At 39.0% G+C, this 22,948-nt stretch overlaps 1 protein-coding gene across 8 annotated transcripts in view; it reads left to right on the top strand.

Annotated features, from left to right (window-relative positions):
* PCDH10 (protocadherin 10) overlaps positions 1 to 21,535 on the top strand; it is a 56,784-nt gene extending 35,249 nt beyond the window's left edge. For 2 of the 8 annotated variants that reach the window (XM_081209251.1, XM_081209247.1), the window contains 3 exons: positions 5,031 to 5,052; positions 8,039 to 8,114; positions 18,868 to 21,535. In XM_081209251.1, the coding sequence (XP_081065377.1) occupies positions 5,031 to 5,052; positions 8,039 to 8,081 (65 nt within the window). In that variant the 3' untranslated portion in view covers positions 8,082 to 8,114; positions 18,868 to 21,535. The remainder of the gene's footprint in view (positions 1 to 5,030; positions 5,053 to 8,038; positions 8,115 to 18,867) is intronic. The other 6 variants (XM_081209253.1, XM_081209249.1, XM_081209252.1 and 3 more) reach the window with 3 other exon arrangements.
* The last annotated feature ends 1,413 nt before the right edge of the window (positions 21,536 to 22,948 follow it).

Raw genomic sequence — 22,948 nt, 5'->3', positions numbered from 1 at the left:
TCTCCTCCAGCACCATAATTCAAAAGCATCAATTCTTCGCCGATCAGCCTTCTTTATGGTTCAGCTCTCACTTCTATACATCACTACTGGGAAAACCATAGCTTTAACTATACGGACCTTTGTCAGCAAGGTGATGTCTCTGCTTTTTAAGATGCTGTCTAGGTTTGTCATTGCTCAGTCCCCGCTACCTATAATTAAATAAGTAAAAATAGCTGCATGCTGTACATTTATCAAATACTTAGTTTGAACCCTATGCTATGCCAATGGTGTATAACAGACAGAGCCATGTAGGTGTCTTGAATGCTCGAAAACTTGAGTATAGGTGATGGCAAGGAGTATTGGTTATATGGATAGCTCACATGCTCAGAGGAACATAGGACCAACTATCTTGGACCAACTATCTCAGTGCTGACAGTGGCTCTCAAACAGGAGTCTTTTCCAGCTCTACTAGAGATGTCAGGAGATCTGTTACCTTTTGCTTACAAAAGCATGTGTTTCACCACTGAACTGCAGAATATTAATTCTCAAAGTTGTTTTTTTTCAAAACCAGAGCTTTTGATGAGGGAAATAATATCACTAATGAACATTTAAAATGTCCTTACAAAATGTTATATGCAGAGACATTAAAAATTCCCAAAGCGGCTAATAAACAAAGTACACAGTTGTTGGCATCCATCTTTCACAGGAGACAATGAAAAAGTCAAACTGTTGGGGAGTTACAGTGCCTGCTGTGGCTGTAGAGACTGATTGGGAGAGACATGTTTTTTAGTACAGGTGGGGCAGAGGAAGGCATCCAGGTTTGCTACTAAAGGTGCAAATGTTGTTTCTTCTCTCTGTGCTCCTCCCAACGGTTATTCCTTCTCTGGTACTAATCGATATAATGAGAAGACAGTACTAATCAATATAATGGGATTAAAAATCAATGTAAAACACCATGTAATGTCAGAACCACAGTGAAAACAATAGAACAATCAAGTACGAGCAGATTAAAAAAAACACAGCAGATTGGAAGCTAGTTAAAAAAACAAATTAATATTAAAATCCAGAGCTGCAGAACTGCTCAAAATTACTTTTTGTTAGAATGTTGAGGCAACATAAGCCATATCTGGAGTATATTTTAAGACATGGCACCTTACCTTAACAGCTTATACTTCACATCCATTTTAAGAAGAAGAAACGAAATGTGGAAGGCATTGAAAACTGTTAATATACTAATTCCAGCATGCCCACAGAACTGTATGTGAAGTGTGTGTTTATGCTTTCTAGGGCTAGTTACCTAAAAAAACAAACCAACAAAAACCTTATACCCTGTCTTTTCTCACATGCATTATTGATTTATTAATACATTTTATGAAACAGTGCACATCTATCCACATCTACAGTGCACCTCAATATATGTGGGTAGATGGGGGGAGAGGCGGAGGAGAGGTCACATTCCAGTATGCATTAGCATTTATGAATACATTTAAACTGAAGTGTATCATAGCTTCTTCTTCAATACGCATACAATTCATGCCTTACCAGATGAAAACTAAGAATTTTCTTCAGTATTTAATATTTCAGTTCATCCAGGATCACAGCCTGAGAGGTTTTCCTATTGCATATTTCTAAAGGCTCTTCTTTGCCTTCCCTATCTAGTATTTCTCTATGCTGCCAGTAACTCAGTGAACCAAGAATTTGAACTTATGTCTCTCCAGTCTTAAGTCCAGTCTCCAGTCTCCACTATAACCGCTGCACAACAACGGATCTCATGGTTAGAGTGCATTCATATAGTCAGCTCTGATCTTGTGGTGTTTGACATCATGCAGCCATCCTTGATGCCTTTCTCGTTCCTTTCCTCATCATGCTTCATTTTTCTGCTAATTTGCTTTGTGCTTGTGTGTGTTTCAGGGCTCCCCAGAAAACATATAAAACCAATTCTGCAAAGTGTGGCAACATGCCTATTTTTAACTTCACCCTTGTCTTCAGAGCATGAGCCCCAAAGCGGAAATTCCTTCCTGATCTTCATTTGAACTGTAGCAGGAAATGTATTGTTAAATAACTAGCATAGTGACAGTGCACATAGGGGTCACGGTAAGAAAAGGCTTCAAATGGCTCTTCACTGCTACATTTAGCTGCTTTTCAAACACTGAATAATGTTGCTATAAGGACCAACATTGTATACGTATTCCAGCAACACCAGTTGTCAGCATATCTGTTTTTATTTTGGGAAAGTAGTCTTAAAGAGAATACATAATTTTTCAAGTACTCAGCAGTCTTCCATAGCCTGCAATGACAAGAGCACAAGAACCTAAGACAAATCTGCTGAATGAGGCCAGTGGCCCACCTCATCAAGCATCCTGTTTTAAATGTCTGTGGGAAGCCTATAAGCTGGACATGAGCACACCGTTCTCTGCCCACCTGTAATTCCCAGCAGCTGATATTCAGAGGCATGTTGCCTCTGCCAGTGGAGGTAGAGCGTAGCCATTATGACTAGAAGCCATTGATAGCCTTGTCCTCCTTAAATTTATCTAACCCTCTTTTACAACCATCCACATTGATAGCATCCTACTTCCTTTCATTCTCCACTGCAGGCCCCCACTCCCTGGGTAGGGGTTTTGGGCCATTGAGAAAGTTACTCCAGTACACAAACAAGTGCCACTCATGCAGTTCTGAATGTTCATCTTGGCATGCCCTAAAGTAATACACCTAACGTATATTTACAAAAAATCGGAAGAGATGTTTTGATGCACCTTGAGCCACATCATTCCATCGAGTGGTGTTCAAAAGGGAAAAAGCTTCTCTGCCTGTGAAAGCCTGGACAGGTCTTTGGATTCTGGCCATTCATTTTTTATTTTGGAGACAAGTGTGGCTCTGCATCGCCTTCTTGCAGGTATCTCGCCCTTCGTCATGGTATGCTTTACCGTCCTGAGAGAAATAAGTAGCTAGTATTATTTTATTTTCCATCCCCATGTCACAACACTAATGGGAATCTGTTTGTCTGCAATGTTGGGGGTAGCTGATTTTAAAATCTATTTGGAAAGCAGGTACCCAATAGCAGAGGACATCATGCTGGAAAACAGTAATGTACTGGGCCATTGATTGCTTTGTGCTTTAGTTGTAAAGCACTTAATGACTAATCCTGAGGTTTCTATTTGGATGGAAATGGTATCAACAGACAGAGGCAGCACTACCTTTAGGCAAAGGTCACATCCACACTATACGTTTAAATCACTCTTGTACCACTTTAACAGTTACGGATTTCCCCAAGGAACCCTAGGAACTCTAGTTAGATAATGGAGAGGTGCTGATGGTGTGAATGTTACCATAGTGAGGCTACTATCTCAGGCAGTTGATTTTGTGTGACATGAAACACAGAAATTTGTTATTGATTGATTATTATATTGTTTCATTATTTTAATATTTCACTTTATTACCTTTATATTTATTTTTCCATTTATGGATCCTTTCTTCATGGAACCTAAGGTGGTGTACATGTTGCTCCCAGGAGGTCACCCACCCAGGCACTGACCAGACCCAGACCTGCTTAGCTTCAGGAAGGTGTTAAGCTCAGGCAAGGTGCACCATGCCTTGGGAGTTTATGGTGTTTGCCGTCTCAACTGCCAAACTAATTTAGCTGGCTTGGGTACTTTGCTGTTCTCAGGTAGTGAAATGTAAGGTTAGGTTTTGCTTACAGTCTGGCCTTATAGCTGTAGCTAAGAGCGATCATCTGTAGTCCCAAAATTAGGCATTGGGTATTTCCCTGTCCAAATTGTACTAGCAAACTAAGTGAGTCTGTTTAGGACAGACTGTTTACTAAACTGCAAGGAAGCAATAGACACAGATTTAATAGTAGATTTCATAATGCCGTGCTGCTAAGTAGCACTGTTAACAGCTAGATGGAAAAAAGAACTGGTGTTTGATTGGCACAGAATGACTTTTTAAGTGTCTACTTGTGTTTTGAGACTTTATGACTTTATTTATTTGTTTCTTAAATGTATATCCTGCTTCCCCACCAAATGATGTTGAAAGTATTTGCTTGAATAAATCCTGGAACATACTTGGAGGTTGTTTCCTTTAGATTTCCTGATCTGGTTCAAAAACTAGGATGCTACACATTTTAGTAATAGATTGGTGGCTAGTCCTCTGTTGAGATGGCTTGCAAATAATGGCCTAATGAGTTTTCCATTCCTAGAAAGGTTTTATGAGTCAGTGCTGTTGTAAATGCATGTATTTCTTGACACTTTCAAATAAATGACCTCCTTTGATATGAGAGCTCCTTTGATATGCCAGAGAATAGCCTGAGCAATCTCCTTTTAATTAACACCTTTTTGACCTCATTTGCTAGCTCCCCACAAGGTGCCAAGAGTTCCTTTCTGGCCACATGGTGCTCATCTAATTGGTTGAGCCCACCTGTTTGCCACTCAAGCTAAACATCTCAAAGATGGAATATGATCCCCCTATTCCTTTTCACCTCTTTTGACCATCCAGGGGTTCTGTCTGCTGAATCTATGCAGAGAAGAGATGGTGGCAGAAATCTCTTAAAAGGATAGATGTTCAAAACTAGCCTACCCTATATGGTACCTGTAAGCACAGCTTCTGTATAGACTCTTCTTTCATCTTGCAAAATAACGTGTTTCTCCTAGCTAGGATACATGCATCTAATTCTAAACAATTGCCAGGATTTTGTCATAGTCTTCCATTGATGTGCCATGTATTAGGATCCCATCCATGGGGCAATTGCTCCTTTTAAATCTCTTAAGGACTTTTGCCACCTTTCTTTGAAAAATTTTGGAAGCGTTTGTTGTTCCAAATGGCAAGCCTTCAAAAAGAGTGTGATGAATGTAATCAATTTAGCACTCTGGTTTGTCAAAGGTATTTGCCAGAAATCACTTGAGGTATCCAAATTGACAAATATTTTTATTCCTGTCACTTTTGGGAAAGATACTAGTGTTGGAAGTACATTTTTTTTTATTAGAGTGCGTCTTCATTCAGCTTTTAAAGATCAATACAGATCTTCTTCTTTTTTCCACCTCTCCCCCGATGACTAGGAACTTTGGTGCACACCACAAGGTAGGCTTGATTTCCTTAATTATGCCATGTTCCTCCATCCTTTCCAGGTCCATTTCCACCTTGTGGAGTAAGGGAATGGGTGTTCTGCAGGCTGTTTGCATGCTGTATGGTTTGGTGTCAGGTCTTAAAACGTCCATAGGATTTCTTTTTATTAGACCAGGTTGTCCAAACCCTCCTTAAATTTATCCCACTGTTTTGCGCAGTCCCATTCTGCCGTTGCTCCACATTTGAGATTATCCAGGTTTTGACTTCATATCACTTACATAGTATACACAAGCTGCTCTTCTATGCAGTTTGTTTGTACGTTAAAGCATCCAAGACAATTTAGAATATTCTCTTGTCTCTATAAAACAATCCCTGCCATATGCAGATCTCAGGAGATCCTTTGTATGTCTTTTTTGAAATAACGGTGACATCAGCTCCTGAATCTTTTTTAAAAAATAGAAATCAGTTGTCCCAGAAATCTATTCTATAGAGACCACCGCTGGCATTCAAGAAAATTTGGCTGTCCACTTGCATCATGTAGGTCAATAGCTCAGTGATAGAACATGCTTCCTAGGTTCAGTCTCCAGGTACAACTGGGAGTGACTCTTGCTTGAAATCCTAGAGTCACTGCCAGTCAGTGTAGACAATATTGAACTAAATGAACCAATGATCTGCCTCGCTGTAAGGCAGCTTCTAGTGTTCCTAACACATGATAGTAAAATGTCGTCTTCTTTTTTTTTTTTTTTTGAACATTTGGAACTGTGCTCCTTTAGCTGACAAAATTCCTCTATTGTTATAAACATTTCCACATTTTTGCATGCTCTCTTAAAGGGTGGTCTTGTCTTGTCTTGTTGTGTCTGGCTACAGAATGCTTTTAAAATGGCTGGACTGCTTTCCTTTGTGCTGCTTTTGAAGAGAAATGAAGAGTGAATTTGTGGAATGGCTGCTGCTTCTAGTGTTTTGTGAAGTAGAGGTTACGTCTTCCAAGTTACATCACTCACTCCCTATCTTTGCCCTGATCTGTTTTGGGATGGGATCTGGAGTGCATTGGATTCTGACAAATCCTGAACCAAAGTGGGCTATTTAAGACAGTTCTGGGACTTATTTGAACTGAAGCAAGATCTCTCCTAGGTGCCATGAACTGAAGTGGGGGCCTCCATAATGCTGTGTGATGCTTTAAAAGCTCAGATGTTAAAAACACACCCCCCCCCAACACTACAGACAGTGTGTCTGTCAAAAATGAAATGTTCATCCCCAGGTTTGCCATATAAGGAAAATGCCAGGGTGTGGAGAGCAGAAAGAGAGAGCTCCTTGTGTGACCAGCAGAACTGCCTTCTCAGAGGAAATTATGACCCCACTTTAAATGGACACTGGCTATGGGATACGGGGCTTTTGCCATTCGTTGCAAAATCCTTGGGGTTTCAGTACACTGAGATTTCTTCAAAAGTCCTTCCCCTGTATTCACAATTGAATATGCTTCTCCCTAGCCTGGGTACAAGTCCCCTGGGACTCCTGAATGTACAAAGGAGCTTAACTTTTCCTTTTACCATTGTACATTTTCAACATTTTCAAAAAAGAAAGCTGCTCTTTATTTGATCTTAAATATGGTTTGAAGCAGCCTTTCTCTGCTGCTTGTCGGCTGCTGGCTCTGCACAAGTAGCAAGTTGTCTGCTTCAGTGTTTGGAAGAGATGGTTGCAATGTTCTTTCCTGCTAGTATCAGCCATGAGCCCCCAAAGGATGACCCAAATACTCCATCACTGCACTGTCAGATCTGAACAGGAATAAATACTTAATTGTGAGTCACAGACTCCCTTGAGCTGCAGCAGCTGATTTTTGTACATGCTGTGCTTAGAACATGGGCTGTATAAAAACTCTACAAAGGCAGGAAGAATCTTCTGCCTTTCCCTGATCTAACTTACTGAGATGAGGACAGCCACAAGCTGCCATTTACCATAAGCAGGGCTGCGTTTTTCTCCTGCCAATTTCCATCAAATAATCCCTATGGCTATTTTTCCAGACATTTAAATGTCTATTTGTGAAGCATCGCAGCTCTGGACCACAGGTTGTGAACAAGCTGCATGCAGGACCTGCTGAAGATCAGATCTTGGTTTCTTATTCTGATTTGTTTTACAACATTAAATGAGAGTTTCCTGATTCAGATGCAATGGGTGACTCTGGTCCAAAGCAAGCCAGGATTTCTGTATCAAAGAAAGTGAGGAATATACTGCCATGGTATGTGGTCATGCATCATAAACTGTGGTTTATGGAGCCATGGCCGAACATCTGAACAGCTACTATGTTCAATGAAGCTTACATCCAGTAAGTACCTAGGGATGGAGCTTTAATCTGGCAGATCACTATATACAAGCATTTAAATAAAAAGTAGGGATCCCCATTTCCCTGTTGATTATGGGATTCATTAGTTTTCTCCTATCCATATTGTCATTGCCTTTTTACAGACTCTCACATGCATAGAAATAAATGCACACATTGCTATAAATACATTTGCTATGTTTTTTGGTGGTTGCTGTATTATATTACATCCTGTCCTCTCTGTGTAGCTCTTAAAATCCATCACCTTTTGGGATAGAAACTGCTTTATATACCATACTGTGATTTGTGCCTTAAAAATATCCAAACTCTTCTTGGAATAAATGTGTTAAGGTAGAAAACCCCTGAACAGATTTTAAAAGCCTTTTCTCCTCCTACTTCTTCAGTGTAACTGATTGTTAATCCCTTGTCCCTTGTCACATATTACAGGACATAGTTTGTTGTGCAAATATGGTAGCAATTTTATTTAACTTTGCTAATGATTTAATAAGAAGAAATGAAGCAAAAAAAGGCATCAGACTCAAGGGATAAACATAATGCTATCCTCTTGATTCTCTTTTGGTGAACCGTAATGAGGATACTGTAAAAAGCTTCAATATAGTGTGAGCTAGAATTCTTTATTTTTGATGTGAACTCTTGTAATAACCGTTATGCTTTCCGCCTCTCTAGGCCTTGCCATTTGTGGATCTCAAAGTGGATTATAAAAGAATAGTGATTTAAGGCCAGCAGATCCTCTGTGAGATAGGTAAGCATTATTATTCTCATTTTACAGATGGGGGAATCATGGACAGAGAGGTTTAGTGATGATTTCCTCCCCCAACCTCAAGACAAAGCCAGAAATAGCTCAGATATATTGTCTTCATATCTCCTGCTTTAACCACATGGCAATCCTTCTTTCCACATAACCTCTCTGACTCTATTTCCCCAACTGTAAAGTAAGGATAATAATACAGGTTCAGACAGATATTCGTGCAGGCACATTTCTTTGCCTGCTGAAAAGTGAGACATTTAGGTCTGACCCCACCTTTGAGGCTGGTCATATTCTTCCACTTGAAGTTTGGAGTGGAAAAAAGCTCTCTTAAATTTTGTGGAAAGGAATTAATTCAGCAGGATATTGGCTAACTTTCGTTGTATGGTGAATTAAGAGTTTTAAAAACGGCATAATAATTTTTTTATGAGGTGATTTAGAAACGGTCAGAAAGGAAAAAAAAAGGCATTGTTGTACTCTGAACTGCTAAATTTCAAGAACTGGAAGAATTTAAATACAGGTGTTGTTTTTTTTTGTTAATATAAATAACTGTTCAGTATCATCCCATTGATGGCCAAACTGATGAAGCAGTGAAGGAGTTTACAACAGATGAACATGCATCATATTTTTATATAGATAAATTTAGGCAGTTAAATTTAGGCAGTTTAATCAAGATTCCAAAGAGCATTTTTACTTATATGGAAGCCACAGGCAAACAGTGAGTCCTCAGAGACCAAACAAAAAGGAAAATAAAATCCCAGCAGAAGTGTGTTATTACTCAAGGAAAAAAATCAATATTGATTAGACTCAGAAGGGACTTTTCTTACAACAGCTTATGTCTCAGAATCTCTTCTCCATGAATCCCCAAGATCTGCAGGGGTGGTGGTGTTTGTTATGATGGTTATGATGATAAAGGTAAATCAAAATCCTTAGATGAATGCCAGTTTATTCCCATTGGTCTAAATGGATTTAAATGTGCATACTTCAACTCCATTTGTTGTGTGAATCCCTTTATGCATCCTTCATTGGTTTAGTAAACCCAAATTGCTTTTTGTGCATGTGTATGGCTCTGACTGCCAAAACATTCCAGTATTTAGCAGTTGTTGCCTATGTATACATGCAGCAACTAAATGAATGGTAAACATCATGTTTCCTGGAACCGAGTTGGTTTTGAGATAGTGATAATATTCAAAATGCATACAATTGACATCTATTTCTTGCAATTGTAAGGAAATACTGGTTAATTGTTTTATTGTGATTTGACATTCTCAAACTATTTGTAATAATATTTCTTTTACAAAGATTTTTGTGCAGATGCTTACATATATACGGTAATCATTCATTAACTGATGAAAAGCAAAGTGATATATTGAAGACACTAAGTATTACATTTCATGTGGTTGTAGTTAGCAATGTGCAAGCTTCCCCAGACTTAGTTCAATCTGGATTTCACTAAAACACCTTAATTTGGACTTCATTACCATCAGGTCCCAAGAAGTTCTCTGCCACTAACCCCTACCCAGACAGCCTTTGCTCTTGTCTCTTCTCTTTCCAAACCAAACCTGCATAGCATTGCAGGATGGGTGTGCAGACATGGCCAGGTGCATCCATTACACTTCTACTAAAGATACAGAGGCAATTACATCTCCCTTGCTTCCTGGTGTCTGTAGTGCATTAGCCATTAAGGCCAACATGGAGACTCAGATGCAATTCCTTCCCTGCATTATTTGGTAAGCTTGGTTAGAGAAAGAAATGGGCAGCAGTTATTGGCTTAAATGATGACAACCAAGCCCATTACGAGCTAAGTGCAAACTTCAGGTGGTGGTGGGGTATTGGCTTGGTTTGTTATTGGCATTAGATGTCCAAAACTGGGAGAACTGATTCCCAACTCCCTTTCCCCATTTATGACCTTTTGGCAGCATCACTAATTGAAACTAACATTTCCACCATATCTTACATTTACTTTTATTTGTTTTATTTATTTAATTTGATTACCACCCTTCATCTGAATATTTCAGGGTGGTTCACAGCAAAAACATGTAAGATGAAAACACATGTGTAGCTTGTACTTGTCTTTAATCAGATTTATACAAATACTGGTGATTCATGTAATTAATTAAGACCACATAAGTAATTAAGAACATTCACGTATTTAAGACCATATCATTTTACTCTGCCCCTACTACCAGGATGCTTGTAGAAAGATTATTGCCACATTACTTAGAAGAATGTCCAGAAGTTCTAATTTGGAATTGTCTAGTTTACTTCTAGAAGATGGAAAACCAGAGATTACAATATTAGTCACAAAATTTTGCACATCAGCCTATAAAATCAGTCACTCTCACCTACTGGATATATAAAGACTTCCTATCTCTCTTTAAATTATTAAGCCTTCAGTTTTACTTACTTACCTTTTTGTTTTACTTTATTTTATCCTTGTTGGTACTTGTAGTATTAAATAGAGTATGCTGGTTTTTAACTAAATAATAAATTCTCTCTCTCTCTCTTTCTCTCTCTCTTAATAAATCAGATACTGTTTCACACTGTCAGGATTTGCTGCCAAGGAGTGGGGTGGAGTCTCCTTCTTTGGAGGTCTTTAAGCAGAGGCTTGACAACCATATGTCAGGAGTGCTCTGATGGTGTTTCCTGCTTGGCAGGGGGTTGGACTTGATGGCCCTTGTGGTCTCTTCCAACTCTATAATTCTATGATTCTATGATAGAGTTTCTGAATCTTTAGAGCTTCTCCCAGTTTTGGGGGAGCTGTTTATTTAAAAGCAGCTCTTGCAGACTGGCAGAATGTTTAAATGCCCTAACCTTGTGGGCCGGGTTCAACTACATGAGACTTTCAGCCCCTCTCTTCTTCCATGATACCAATTTTCATTGGAAAGACCCATACAATCAGGCCCCATCCATATGGTCAGGCTGGTCTCCAGAAGCTTTTTAATCATTCTCTGAACCATACAGCAGTTCCCACATGGACTGGATAATATTGTCCCTAATAGATACCTTTGTCTCAGCAAGCAGATAATTCTGAGGCTACACACCTTTTCTGGCTGTTTTGAGTGATTCACAATTCAGTGTGTTTCTTTATAGAAAATGCTAACTCTACCCCCATCTCTTCAAGTAATACTGACCCTGCTGTTTGTCCACATGATCATTTTAACATTATCTTCATCCCATCATGTCAAAGGAGTGTCTTGTTGGGATTATTGTCTGTCTTTCAACTCTACGCAAGCAAGTATAGCATCTAGATCAAGGGAAGTAATAGTGCCACTGTATTCTGCTCTGGTCAGACCTCACCTGGAGTACTGTGTCCAGTTCTGGGCACCACAGTTCAAGAAGGACACTGACAAACTGGAACGTGTCCAGAGGAGGGCAACCAAAATGGTCAAAGGCCTGGAAACGATGCCTTATGAGGAACGGCTAAGGGAGCTGGGCATGTTTAGCCTGGAGAAGAGGAGGTTAAGGGGTGATATGATAGCCATGTTCAAATATATAAAAGGATGTCATATAGAGGAGGGAGAAAGGTTGTTTTCTACTGCTCCAGAGAAGCGGACACGGAGCAATGGATCCAAACTACAAGAAAGAAGATTCCACCTAAACATTAGGAAGAACTTTCTGACAGTAAGAGCTGTTCGACAGTGGAATTTGCTGCCAAGGAGTGTGGTGGAGTCTCCTTCTTTGGAGGTCTTTAAGCAGAGGCTTGACAACCATATGTCAGGAGTGCTCTGGTGGTGTTTCCTGCTTGGCAGGGGGTTGGACTCGATGGCCCTTGTGGTCTCTTTCAACTCTATGATTCTATGATTCTATGATTGTTTTATAACAGGGATAGAAAACCTATAGCTGCCATCAGCTCCAGCCTGCATGCCCAGTGCTCAGGGATGATGTGACTTCAACAATATTTGTAGAGTCATAGTCTTCACCCTTGGATTACATGCTAACTTTGTTAAATTCCAGAAGATTAAGTGAGTTCAGGAATTGTTGTCCCAGGATCTGATCAAGTAGGCCTACAGTCTGTTAGTTTAATAACTGCATACTCTAATGAGTGTTTAAATTGGTTTTTAATTGATAGTGCCCCCTGGAAAGGGATATTCAGCATTGTCATGACACTGCTGTAATGAAATTGTGTGAATAGATAGATAGATAGATAGATAAAATAAAAAAATTCCTTCCAGTAGCACCTTAAAGACCAACTAAGTTAGTTCTTGGTATGAGCTTTCGTGTGCACGCACACTTCTTCAGATACACTGAAACAGAAGTTGCCAGATCCTTCTATATAGTGAGAAGGTGGGGAGGGGTGTTACTCAGAAGGGTGGTGGGAATGGGAGATAGGCAGATAGCTGAGAAAGCCTCTTGACGACTCTTAACGACTGTAATAGGTCTTACAGGAAAAGGCAAGGGGTGGGAAGGTGAGAAATGGTTTAGTTATGTATAGTGAGATAAGAATCCAATGTCTTTGTTCAGCCCAGGTCTTTTCATGGTTTTAAGTTTGGTAATGAGTTGTAATTCAGCAGCTTCTCTTTCCAGTCTATTTCTGAAATTCCTTTGTAGTAAAACAGCTACTTTGAGATCTTGTATAGAATGTCCTGGGAGATTGAAGTGTTCTCCTACTGGTTTCTCTGTTCTGTGATTCTTGATGTCAGATTTATGTCCGTTTATTCTTTGGCGTAAGGTTTGGCCTGTTTGTCCAATATAGAGAGCTGAAGGACACTGTTGGCATTTGATGGCATACACAATGTTAGACGATGAGCAATTAAATAGTCCCGAGATGGTATGTGTGATGTTGTTGGGGCCAGTAATGGTGTTGTCCAGGTGTATGTGGCAGCAAAGTTGGCATCTGGGTTTATTGCAGGCTCTGGTGCCAGTGTCTGTGTTAAGTCTGGTTGTAGTATTATTGTGGGTTAGGAGTTGTTTAAGATTGGGTGGCTGTCTGTAGGCAATGAAAGGTCTTCCTCCCAGAGCTTGAGAAAGAGAACTGTCATTGTCCAGGAGAGGTTGTAGATCTCTGATGATGCGTTGTACTGTTTTAACTTGGGAGCTGTATGTGATGACTAGAGGTGTTCTGTTATTTTCTTTTTTGGGTCTGTCTTGCAGCAAGTTCTCTCTGGGTATCAGTCTGGCTCTGTTGATCTGTTGTCTAACTTCATCTGCTGGGTATTTTAGTTCTGAGAAGGTTTGCTGTAGATCCCTTAGGTGAGAGTCTCTGTCTGTAGAATTGGAACAGATGCGGCTGTAACGTAGTGCCTGGCTATATACAATGGACTGTTTGGTATGTTTGGGATGGTAGCTAGAGGCATGTAGATATGTTTGTCGGTCAGTTGGTTTGCGGTATAAGGTGCGATAGATAGATAGATAGATATAAAGCTTGATTTGGTCACTGCTTTATAGGTGGCTTCCCCAACAGTAAATAGTTGTCCAGTTTGCACATAACACTAAGCAAAACCATAACTTAGCACAAGTGAGTCTTCCAGAAAGAAGAGCAAACCGTGTTGCTCTTCCTCTTGTCCTGCTGCCACTGTGCTTCCGTAAACTAAACCATCCCATCCAAACCCAAGATCATGGTTTGTCTCCCCAAGACAAATTAAGAGAGGTAAGCCATAAAACAAACCTTGGTTACAGCTTGTGGTTTGTTTGGAATGAGTCTTCACAATTACTTAGCTTTACAGCAGCAGCTGGACTAGATGAGGATAAAAGTGGTCACAAGGAAAGTTGTACAGAGACTGGATCAAAGCCTCTATGCTATTTATTTGTGAGTGCCCCTTGTTTTTTAAACCTTAAAAGCAGCCAGGGTGGTAAATCAGTTCAATGGTGCAGTTTCCAGTGAGATAGCTGTTAATCTGTTGCAACATAAACAACAGGGTCTTGCGGTACTATAAAAACTGCTAAATTAATTACAGCACAAGTTTTCATGAAGTAGAGTCCATCAGACAAGGTGAACATTAATCCTTAAATGCTTATGCCATAATTACTGTCAGTCTTTGACATGGCAGAAGAGACTTCGTTGTTCAGGGCTACATCAGCTTTTAGAACTTGTGTTGTTTTCCCAATATAATGCCCCCTACAAGCTGCCAATTCCCCAATGGGGAAAAGACATGGAACCTGTGTCATTCCAGGGGGCACAATATGAGCTTTAGTAAGCAAATATCGAGAGACGCGGGTGGCACTATGGTCTAAACCACAGAGCCTAGGGCTTGCCGATCAGAAGGTTGGCGGTTCGAATCCCCACAACGGGGTGAGCTCCCATTGTTCAGTCCCAGCTCCTGCCCACCTAGCAGTTCGAAAGCGTGTCAAGGTGCAAGTAGATAGATAGGTATCACTGCAGCGGGAAGGTAAACAGCGTTTCCGTGCACTGCTCTGGCTCGCCAGAAGCGGCTTAGTCATGCTGGCCACATGACCCGGAAGCTGTCTGCGGACAAACGCCGGCTCCCTCGGCCTATAGAGTGAGCGAGATGAGCGCGCAACCCCAGAGTCGTCAGCAACTGGACCTAATGGTCAGGAGTACCTTTACATTTACCTTTAAGCAAACATCTGGAGGAATGGTTTCACACCTCCTATTCCCAATGCTCTGATTCTTTTTCTCCTGCACTGGTATTTGGTATTTTTTTTTTTTTTTTAAAGAAAATGGAGATCATGGATCTCCTCCTGTTTTATTTTGCTCAGATCAGACATTATGGGTTACATCCTTCCCTGGCTCTCCTCTTCTGGAGGGGGAAGGATTTTTTTTTTTTGCTAATTTCCCTTCTCAGGCCCCTGCACTCATACCCTCAAAACCTTGCTACATAGATTGTAGACCAGAGACCAACTGGCACAGTGTGAGGTAGGATGGAGGAGAAAAAGCACTTTCTAGATCTGGCCTTTCCAGGATCAAAGTGCTTTCCATGAGGTGTGTGTGGAGGGGGGGGGGAGACTACAACTGGACACAACAATAACATCCACTGACAACTTGATTTATTGATGTCTCTGCTTCTGCAAATACATGATTTGCATGTATTAATTCAGCTGTGGGTTATGAAAACACATTTTACTTTAATCCCAACACCTCCATCCCACAAATCACCTAAACAACAGATTCTCCATATGGCTTTGGCTACTGTGATGTCAACACTAGCTGTAGGATGTTGCAAAAAGTAACACTTCAAGAAAATAGGCATTCTCTTTCTTTTTTAAAATGTAAAGTAAAGCCACACTAAAGAGGAAACAGTATCTCAGTTCGCTTCATACTTTGTATTCCAATACATAATGAACAGAGTCTACTTTCAGTTTTACTATTCTAGTAGTTTACCGCATAGTACTGAAATCCAAACTGCAGTTTACAGTTCTGCAAGAAGTTCAGTGGGATCTTTTCTCTTTGTTTGAGCAACTGATCCTCGCACCATATCGCAAACTCCTTTTAAAACTCCCCTTACTTTCAAAACTTGCTACCATGTGGGATGGAGGACTGTTGTTAATAGTGTTGTCCTCATAGAACTGAATTCATTGGATTCTAGGCAGTTAGTATCATCATGTATTTTGTTCATTTAAAATTCAATATAAAATGTTTAAACAATGCCTTTTTGAAAGCCTAATGGTTTCTCCACTACATCCAATCATGCCTTCCAAAATAGCCAGAAAGCTCCTGTTGAAGGAAGGGAATCTTCATCCTATTGCTTTTCAGTGGAAGAGTTTCATTCTTTCACCTGCAATCCATAAAGTACTGTATCAAGTTTATCAAGTGATGAACCTTGATAGAGCATCCTATATAAGTTTAAGAGTTTCCTGCTTTTCGTTGTTTATTTTAGTTTTTATTTGGATTGTGTTTATTGTTAGTTTACAATAGGATAACATCAAAATATATTGTAAGCCTTTTGGGGGAAAGGATGTATGTAAATTTGTTGCTTATTTTTTATAAATATAAATATGCATATATGTATTTTTTTACATATGTCTTTCAGTAAAAATAAATGCATATATGTAAATTTTATATATTGCCCTTCATTAAAAAATAATCACAGGCTACATAAAAGTAAAATGCAAATAAAGACATAGGTAAAATAAATAAACAAGTATAAACATAATAGATACTAAAGCTGCATATTCTTTGGACTAAATATTATTCCAACCTTTTGTGGTGTTTTGTATATTTTCGCCATAGTTTCTTTTAAAATTATTGATAGGATCATATTTGTTTTCTTATTATTATTACAATTTATTGCCTGCCTTTCACCCCAAGGTCCCAGGGTGGGTTACAACAATTAAAACACAATATCAAAATGTGTTTGAAACAAGTTAGGGTTCAAAGCAATTTAGGTTTAAAACAAACTAGAATGTTCAACAATATTTCTGAAAAAAAGTTTTAATTTATTGCCATGTAGCAATGTTTCATTAAAGCAGTTTTAGGGATTTCTTTGTATTTCCTTCCCTCATAATGAAGCTATTTTTTTTTAACCCACACTTTATAATCTGAAGACACTGAAACCTTGGAGGTTAAATTTCACCCTATAAAACATGTTAATGATGATTCTTCCATGTGGCCTTTGATAGTTTGATGGCAAACCGTGTATTGACACAAGTGTAATATTTTCAAAAAGAACACTTCAAGAGAGCAAGTTTCTTTCTCATCTTAGCTGCAGGCATGCGACTCAGATGAGAATTTGATTTGGTGTCTTTTCTGAATGCCGCTACAAATTGTTTGTTACCTTTGCTCCCAATTACAGTCAAAATAGCTGATGTCTGGTGCTAACAATACACGGCTAGTATAGCTGGCAGATTTGGATACCCGTCTGCTAATGCGCTGGCCCTTTTCACCTACAAAAAAGAAGGTCAATTTTCAGCATGACAGTAAATGCCTAGATTTGAATGGTGGGATTAGTGCAACATATTTTCATTTTCTGTCAGTCCCAGAAAATACATATATCTGTTGGTGACTACAATAATGGTTCAGTTAGAAAGGGAAGGAAAAACCAGTTTAAGATTGTTGTGGGATCTTTAGCTTTAGCAAATAGGAGAAAGGAGAAAGCAAATTGGTTTCAAAGTGCTACTTTTATAATGCAATATTGAAGTGAAAGTGTGCTTCTTCTTCATCCAAAATGTACAAAAAACATTATTGAATCCTTGACTTGACGTACCAGATTATTTATCAAAAAATAGAGTACCACAGAGCCTTCAACAAATGGAGTTTGTTCCTCAAGTCCAGTTGTTTCATTTGCATTCCCGTATAATCCTACTGGCCATTTCACTAGGATTCCAGCAGTCATTTCTTAAACCAACGATTGTAGGTTTAAGAGAGACAGTGGCTCACTGGCTCTGAAGTTATAGTATCCCACTATCAATCCCAGGTGACTCCAAGTACCTGAGATAGCAGAGAAAAGTTTGACTCGTAAATCCAGAGAGCTGCTATTGGTTAGCCAGCCATTCCTAGGTCCAGTGTAGGTTCCTATACATATACCTGATATCACTTGAATTGGTGTTTTCAATGAATTTTTTTTTAGTGTCTTCAAGGTAAATGTGGTTGATGTACAGTGGAACCTCGTATTACGTACCGTCCTCCTTGTGAACACTTGTGGGTTACGAGCTCCGGTAACCTGGAAGTCGATGCTCCCGGTTGCAAACTTTGCCCCAGGATGCGAGCAGAAGTCATGCACCAGCAATGGGAAGCACCATTAGCGAAAGCGTGCCTCATATTATGGGCAATTTCAGCTTAAGAACAGACCTCTGGAACGAATTAAGTTCGTAACCAGAGATACCACTGTAAAAGCTTTCTCTAGCCTGGTTTGCACATAATGCTAAACTTTGTTTCTTTAAACTATGATTTGTTTGATTGTCCAAGCCCTGTCTAGCAACTTAACTAGGGTTTCTTTACTGTGAACAAACCACAGTATGAAGCCATGGTTTGTTGCTGGCATACAGACCATAGTTTGCTTTAACTATTTCTTGGTGTTTTGTGCAAACCCAGTACACATCCTTAACCATAGTATGTTAGGTCACCCCATCCCAGACATGTAATCAAGCTATAAAGGCATGAAACAAGAGCATCTGGAATACAATAATGCAATCTTGGGATAAACAGGAGCATTATGTGTGAACCAGGCCACTCTCCCCTTGTCTCTCTGGTGTGCAATTTTGGCACTACCAGCTCTGAATATGATGGATTGATGATGCAAGCTGCTCTAGAAATAGTAGAACTATCATGCAGAAATAGATTGTGATTGGAACATTGTATACATTGTATAGATTGTCCATGTTCTTCAGTCTAGGTTACATTTCTACATAGGTAGCTATAACCAGGGCTACGAGAGAAGTCATAACAAGAAGTTGGGTTTCAGTAATGTAAAATCACAGTAATTCTCTCATAAATCTGTAATTCAGCATGATCCTATACAAATCAAAAAATTTGTGATGCTTCAATATACTTGGGAGCAAACCCCCATGGAAACTGGACAGAATTTACCTAGATTTATGCTGCATGACCTGTTGATTTCAGTGGGGAAGAATAAAGCACATGCTCAAATATCTTCAGTTTTACAAATGGGACTTTAAAACACTGTATTTTTGCTAAACCACATCCACTTTGTTGTAACAACTTTACTATTTGCCTATCAAAATGGAAAACTACTGAAATAGAAGATTAAAGACCAGCTATCACTGCTCCCTATGGAGTACTGACCTCTCCCCACTGCTGTTTCTTCTATTTAATATAGAGCACCAGCTATGTGTAAACATGCCACAGAATTATTCTTTGTTTTCTCAGAAGTTTCTTTCTTTCCCCCCACAGCACGGAAAAGGATATGCTAGTCAATTCTACGGGACTTACCTGAAGCAGCATGATTTGCACAAAAGTCGACCAACAAAAGCATCAACTTTTCAACGTCATTATCTTGGCCATCCGATTCTGTGTAAAACTGAAGATTTACTGTGCTGTTGGAGACATCTTGGCCAATAATAGGACCTAATTGCTCTCAGCAGGCCTGAGAAATGAGTTGAAATGTATGGAACTGTAGAAACTTCAAGGGGCAACTGACTTTGCCTCCCTGATCAGTGTGTGCCTGTTTACAGCACTATATCGCTCTCTGTTTCTCTTTCTCTCTCCAAAATGTCACTGAGCCCTTTAGATGTTTATATTCGCCACAAGAAGCCAATCGTACAGATTTTAAAAAAGGAAACGTGCATTATAAATGCAATATCACTGTTTTAAACTTGACTGTTTTATATTATTTTTGTGTGATCAAGTGTCCCCCAGACTATTCCAACTTTACAAAAGAAATTGTGAATCATGTTCTTTTCACCTGTGGGTCATGGAAATGTTGTTAATCTGCAGACCCACAAAATATCAAAGACATTCTGTAGTTTATACACCGTGTTGCAAAGTGTTTACTGTACTATTTCAAAGCTTCTAAATAAATATAAAATATATATATTATATTACATATAATTTTCCGGGAAACGTGGTACCATTTAGTTGATTTTTAAATGAATTCATACAATCCGCACCATACACTAAAGCGAGAAGGTAATTCAGGGTCCTTAAATTATCCTTGCCTAAAAATAAAATAAATCTTTAATAATACTTCCCAAATTTTTGTACTTTGGTCAATCCTGTTTGTCCTTGTTAAAAAAAAAAAAAGCTGTAAGCAACAACATTTTTTTTTCTGAAAGTTGTACTGAATTTTCAATGCCAAAGATACAGCTGTCAATAATTATGAAAATGAGCACTGACTATGTACTATCGAAGTATATATATCAACCTCCATTATTTTGATTCTATTTCTACGGTTTTTAATTTCGAATCAAAAAACTTTTTATAAAGGCTCTATAAACTCACATGTATATGTTGTTAAAGAGTACACTGGGTGTCTGTACATTTTGCAATGTAAGATATGATGTTAAGTGAAGATAACTATTTTAAGGCAATCTCCCCACACACACATGCGCCACCAGACTCATAGCTGACAACATATATCATCCTTTAACCTTGTTTTGCACAAATACATATTTTCATGCTGACTTGCAGTGGTTTTCAAAGAAAGACCAACCACAAAGTCATACATGTTGCCAAGCCATTAATTTGATTAATTTCTCTTTAACATAAAAGCGATTTGAAGTTAGGAATAGTCAGAACCAGCTTCAGTGGTAAGCAGGTTAGTCCTGCCTGTGTTATCGTTTTGTAGTTTGGATGGTTTGAAGCGTCTCAGAAAGGATATTTTTATCAGAAAAAGAATAAATTGTCAAAATTTCAAAATGCTACAAAGTAAAGGCTTCCTTTACTTTCATGGCCTCTGATTACAAGTACCATTGAAAAAAGAAAGGTCAAACATAGTGAGGTTTTTCATTTGTTCTTTCTGTCGTAATGCTACTGTCTTTTTCTTTCTCTCTGATGACTACCTGTCAAATGTTCAGGAAAACAACAACCATAAAAGCATGTCTTGTGTTTCAGTTGGAGGTAATGGATGCAGTGCCCTTTTGAATGAAGGATAAGAATCCATTCTTTTTATTTTGGAAGCTTTTGGTTCATACCCTAGGACCATAAATTTGCTTCCTTGCTGACAATGAATTCTGTTCACAGGGTATATATGACTCGGTATAAGTAAGGGTGGTGGGGGGGAGTGAAAATACTATTACACTATTATTATTATTATTATTATTATTATTATTATTATTATTATTATTAAGTCTGTGTATACAGCAATGCACACATGAAGCTTCCCTGCAGGCAGACTTCCTCATTCACTTCTGTGGTGGGGGTAACTTGTTTGCAAGCATATCTTTGTACTTCCAGGTGTGTAAGTGCATCAGAGTCCCAATAGCTGCAAATTGTTGCAGAGCAGACTGACACCAGTAGTAGCTACAAGAATTTATTCCGCCAATTATTTTCTGCCGTATTCCCATTGTGTGAATGGGAACTGTGTGTACAAAAGTTGTTGACTTATAAGCAATGTTAGTTTCCAAACTCGTAACAAAACAAAACAAAATATTCCTGCTAAATACTTTTAGTGCATATTTCTAAATTATTTATATATTGACAGGGATTTCTTGGGATCCATTTAACAATGTGTATTATATATGAATCACAGAAGAAGAAGAAAGCACACAAATTAACTATTAATTTGAGCAAACACAGCCGTAAATTCTTCTTTAGCTTTAGGTAATGGGAGTTCTGGTCACCTATATGCCTTGTTAAGTTTTATGGCGGGGAGGGGGGAATGGGCTATTAATAATGAAATGTGTGAAGAATATTTCATTTGAAGAAATCTGTCAACTTGAGCGTGCTTTTAAGGCAAGAAATGGAATGCCCCTCCTGGAACTGGTTTTGCTTTATTTTTATAGCCTCTCTATACAGAGGTGTATACTGTAATTAGGGTTGTTTCTAGTCCTGTGGAGAAAAAAATATCACTTTTTCTTTTTCTTTTTTATAGACTATTAAAGGTGTTTTTATTTACTGAAAATCTCCCTCACATTTTGCCCGCAACTTTTTTGGGGAAAGTATTCATAATGCTGTTATTTCATCTGTCTTTTCTAGTGCATTTATTCCATCTCTCTCTATAATGGATTATGAGTAGAAGACATGGGCATGCATCAATTCATTTCATGCTTTCGCCTTTCCTTATTCTCCTGTTTCTGTATATGCTCAATGCAACTGAGGTCAGTGGGAGACTTGTGCATGGAAACATGATCAAGCTTTTAGATGCCTAAACAGAAGATGCTAACTACTACAAAGGGGAATGGTTCAAGGGCAACTTCCTTCCCCAACCTGGTTGCCTAGAGATATTTTGGCCTAGGACTCCCATCAGCTCAAGCCAGCATGACCAATGGTCATTCATGGAAGATAAGTCTTGTAGTCCAACAGCGACTGGAGGGCATCTGGTTGTGGGGTAGCCTCATCTACTACTGTCAGTGATTACCTTTTGTTACTACAAGGTGTCTTCTGGTATGTGTCCCTAGCAGAGCGTTTTCTGGTATTTGTGGCCTGGTGGAAACCCAAAACTATGTTTTTAAAAACCAGTAGCACATTATGCAGGTGAAACAATTCACCACACGGACTGATGTGGGAAAATATCTTCATTTTGAAGAAACAATTTTAGAGAAATTTGACCTGCTGGAGAAATTAAGCATATTCCTCTTGCTCAGCAGCAGCCAATGTGGTGACTTCCAGATCTATGGGATTTCAGCTCTAATAATCCTTGACCATTGGCTGCACAGTTTGGGCTAGAAGGAAGTCATAGTCCAATTTCATCAGCACAACATCATGCTGGCCACCTCTGCTTTAGCTATTGCATAGACAAGAGTGTAAAATATCCAAATAGCTTAAATACTAAGTTTGTTGACTTGATCCACTTTTGCTGCAGGCATAAAGGCAACTGGGATTTTTTTTTTCTGATTTCCTTGTGAACCATCAAATGTGGAATCTGATTTTCTTTCAAGACTCCTAATTCTCTGCACTTTCACTCATCCCTAGACTCTTGGGGAAACATTCACAGCAGCTTCCAATACTGTATGAGAAGTTGCTGTGAAAGATATAGAAGTTTCAGGTGTGATCCTAAAGGACTTATCCAACACAACTAAAACCAACATAATCTGCTTAAAGAGGATGGATCCTTCTAGCTTTCTGCATGCCAAATGCCTGCACAGGTATAGAATATCTTACGTGGTACAAATGCAGTTCTGCAGCTGAAGCTAAGCAGGTTTAAGACTTGTAAGCTGCCTGATGGGAAACCACCCAAGTACAAGAGAAAAGTATGTTGTGGACTCTTTGAAGGAACTACAGGATGTCAGTTTCTCTGGCATGGTAGACTTGTAACAATGCAGCCTGGAGGGGGATATTGGAATGACAACATGCAGCTACTTTTAGAATAGTTTGC

This window comes from Podarcis bocagei, assembly GCF_964188305.1.
Source record: "Podarcis bocagei genome assembly, chromosome: 9".
NCBI lineage: Eukaryota > Metazoa > Chordata > Lepidosauria > Squamata > Lacertidae > Podarcis > Podarcis bocagei.
The sequence above is the reverse complement of the archived record's forward strand: the minus strand, read 5'-3'. Positions and strand labels throughout refer to the sequence as shown.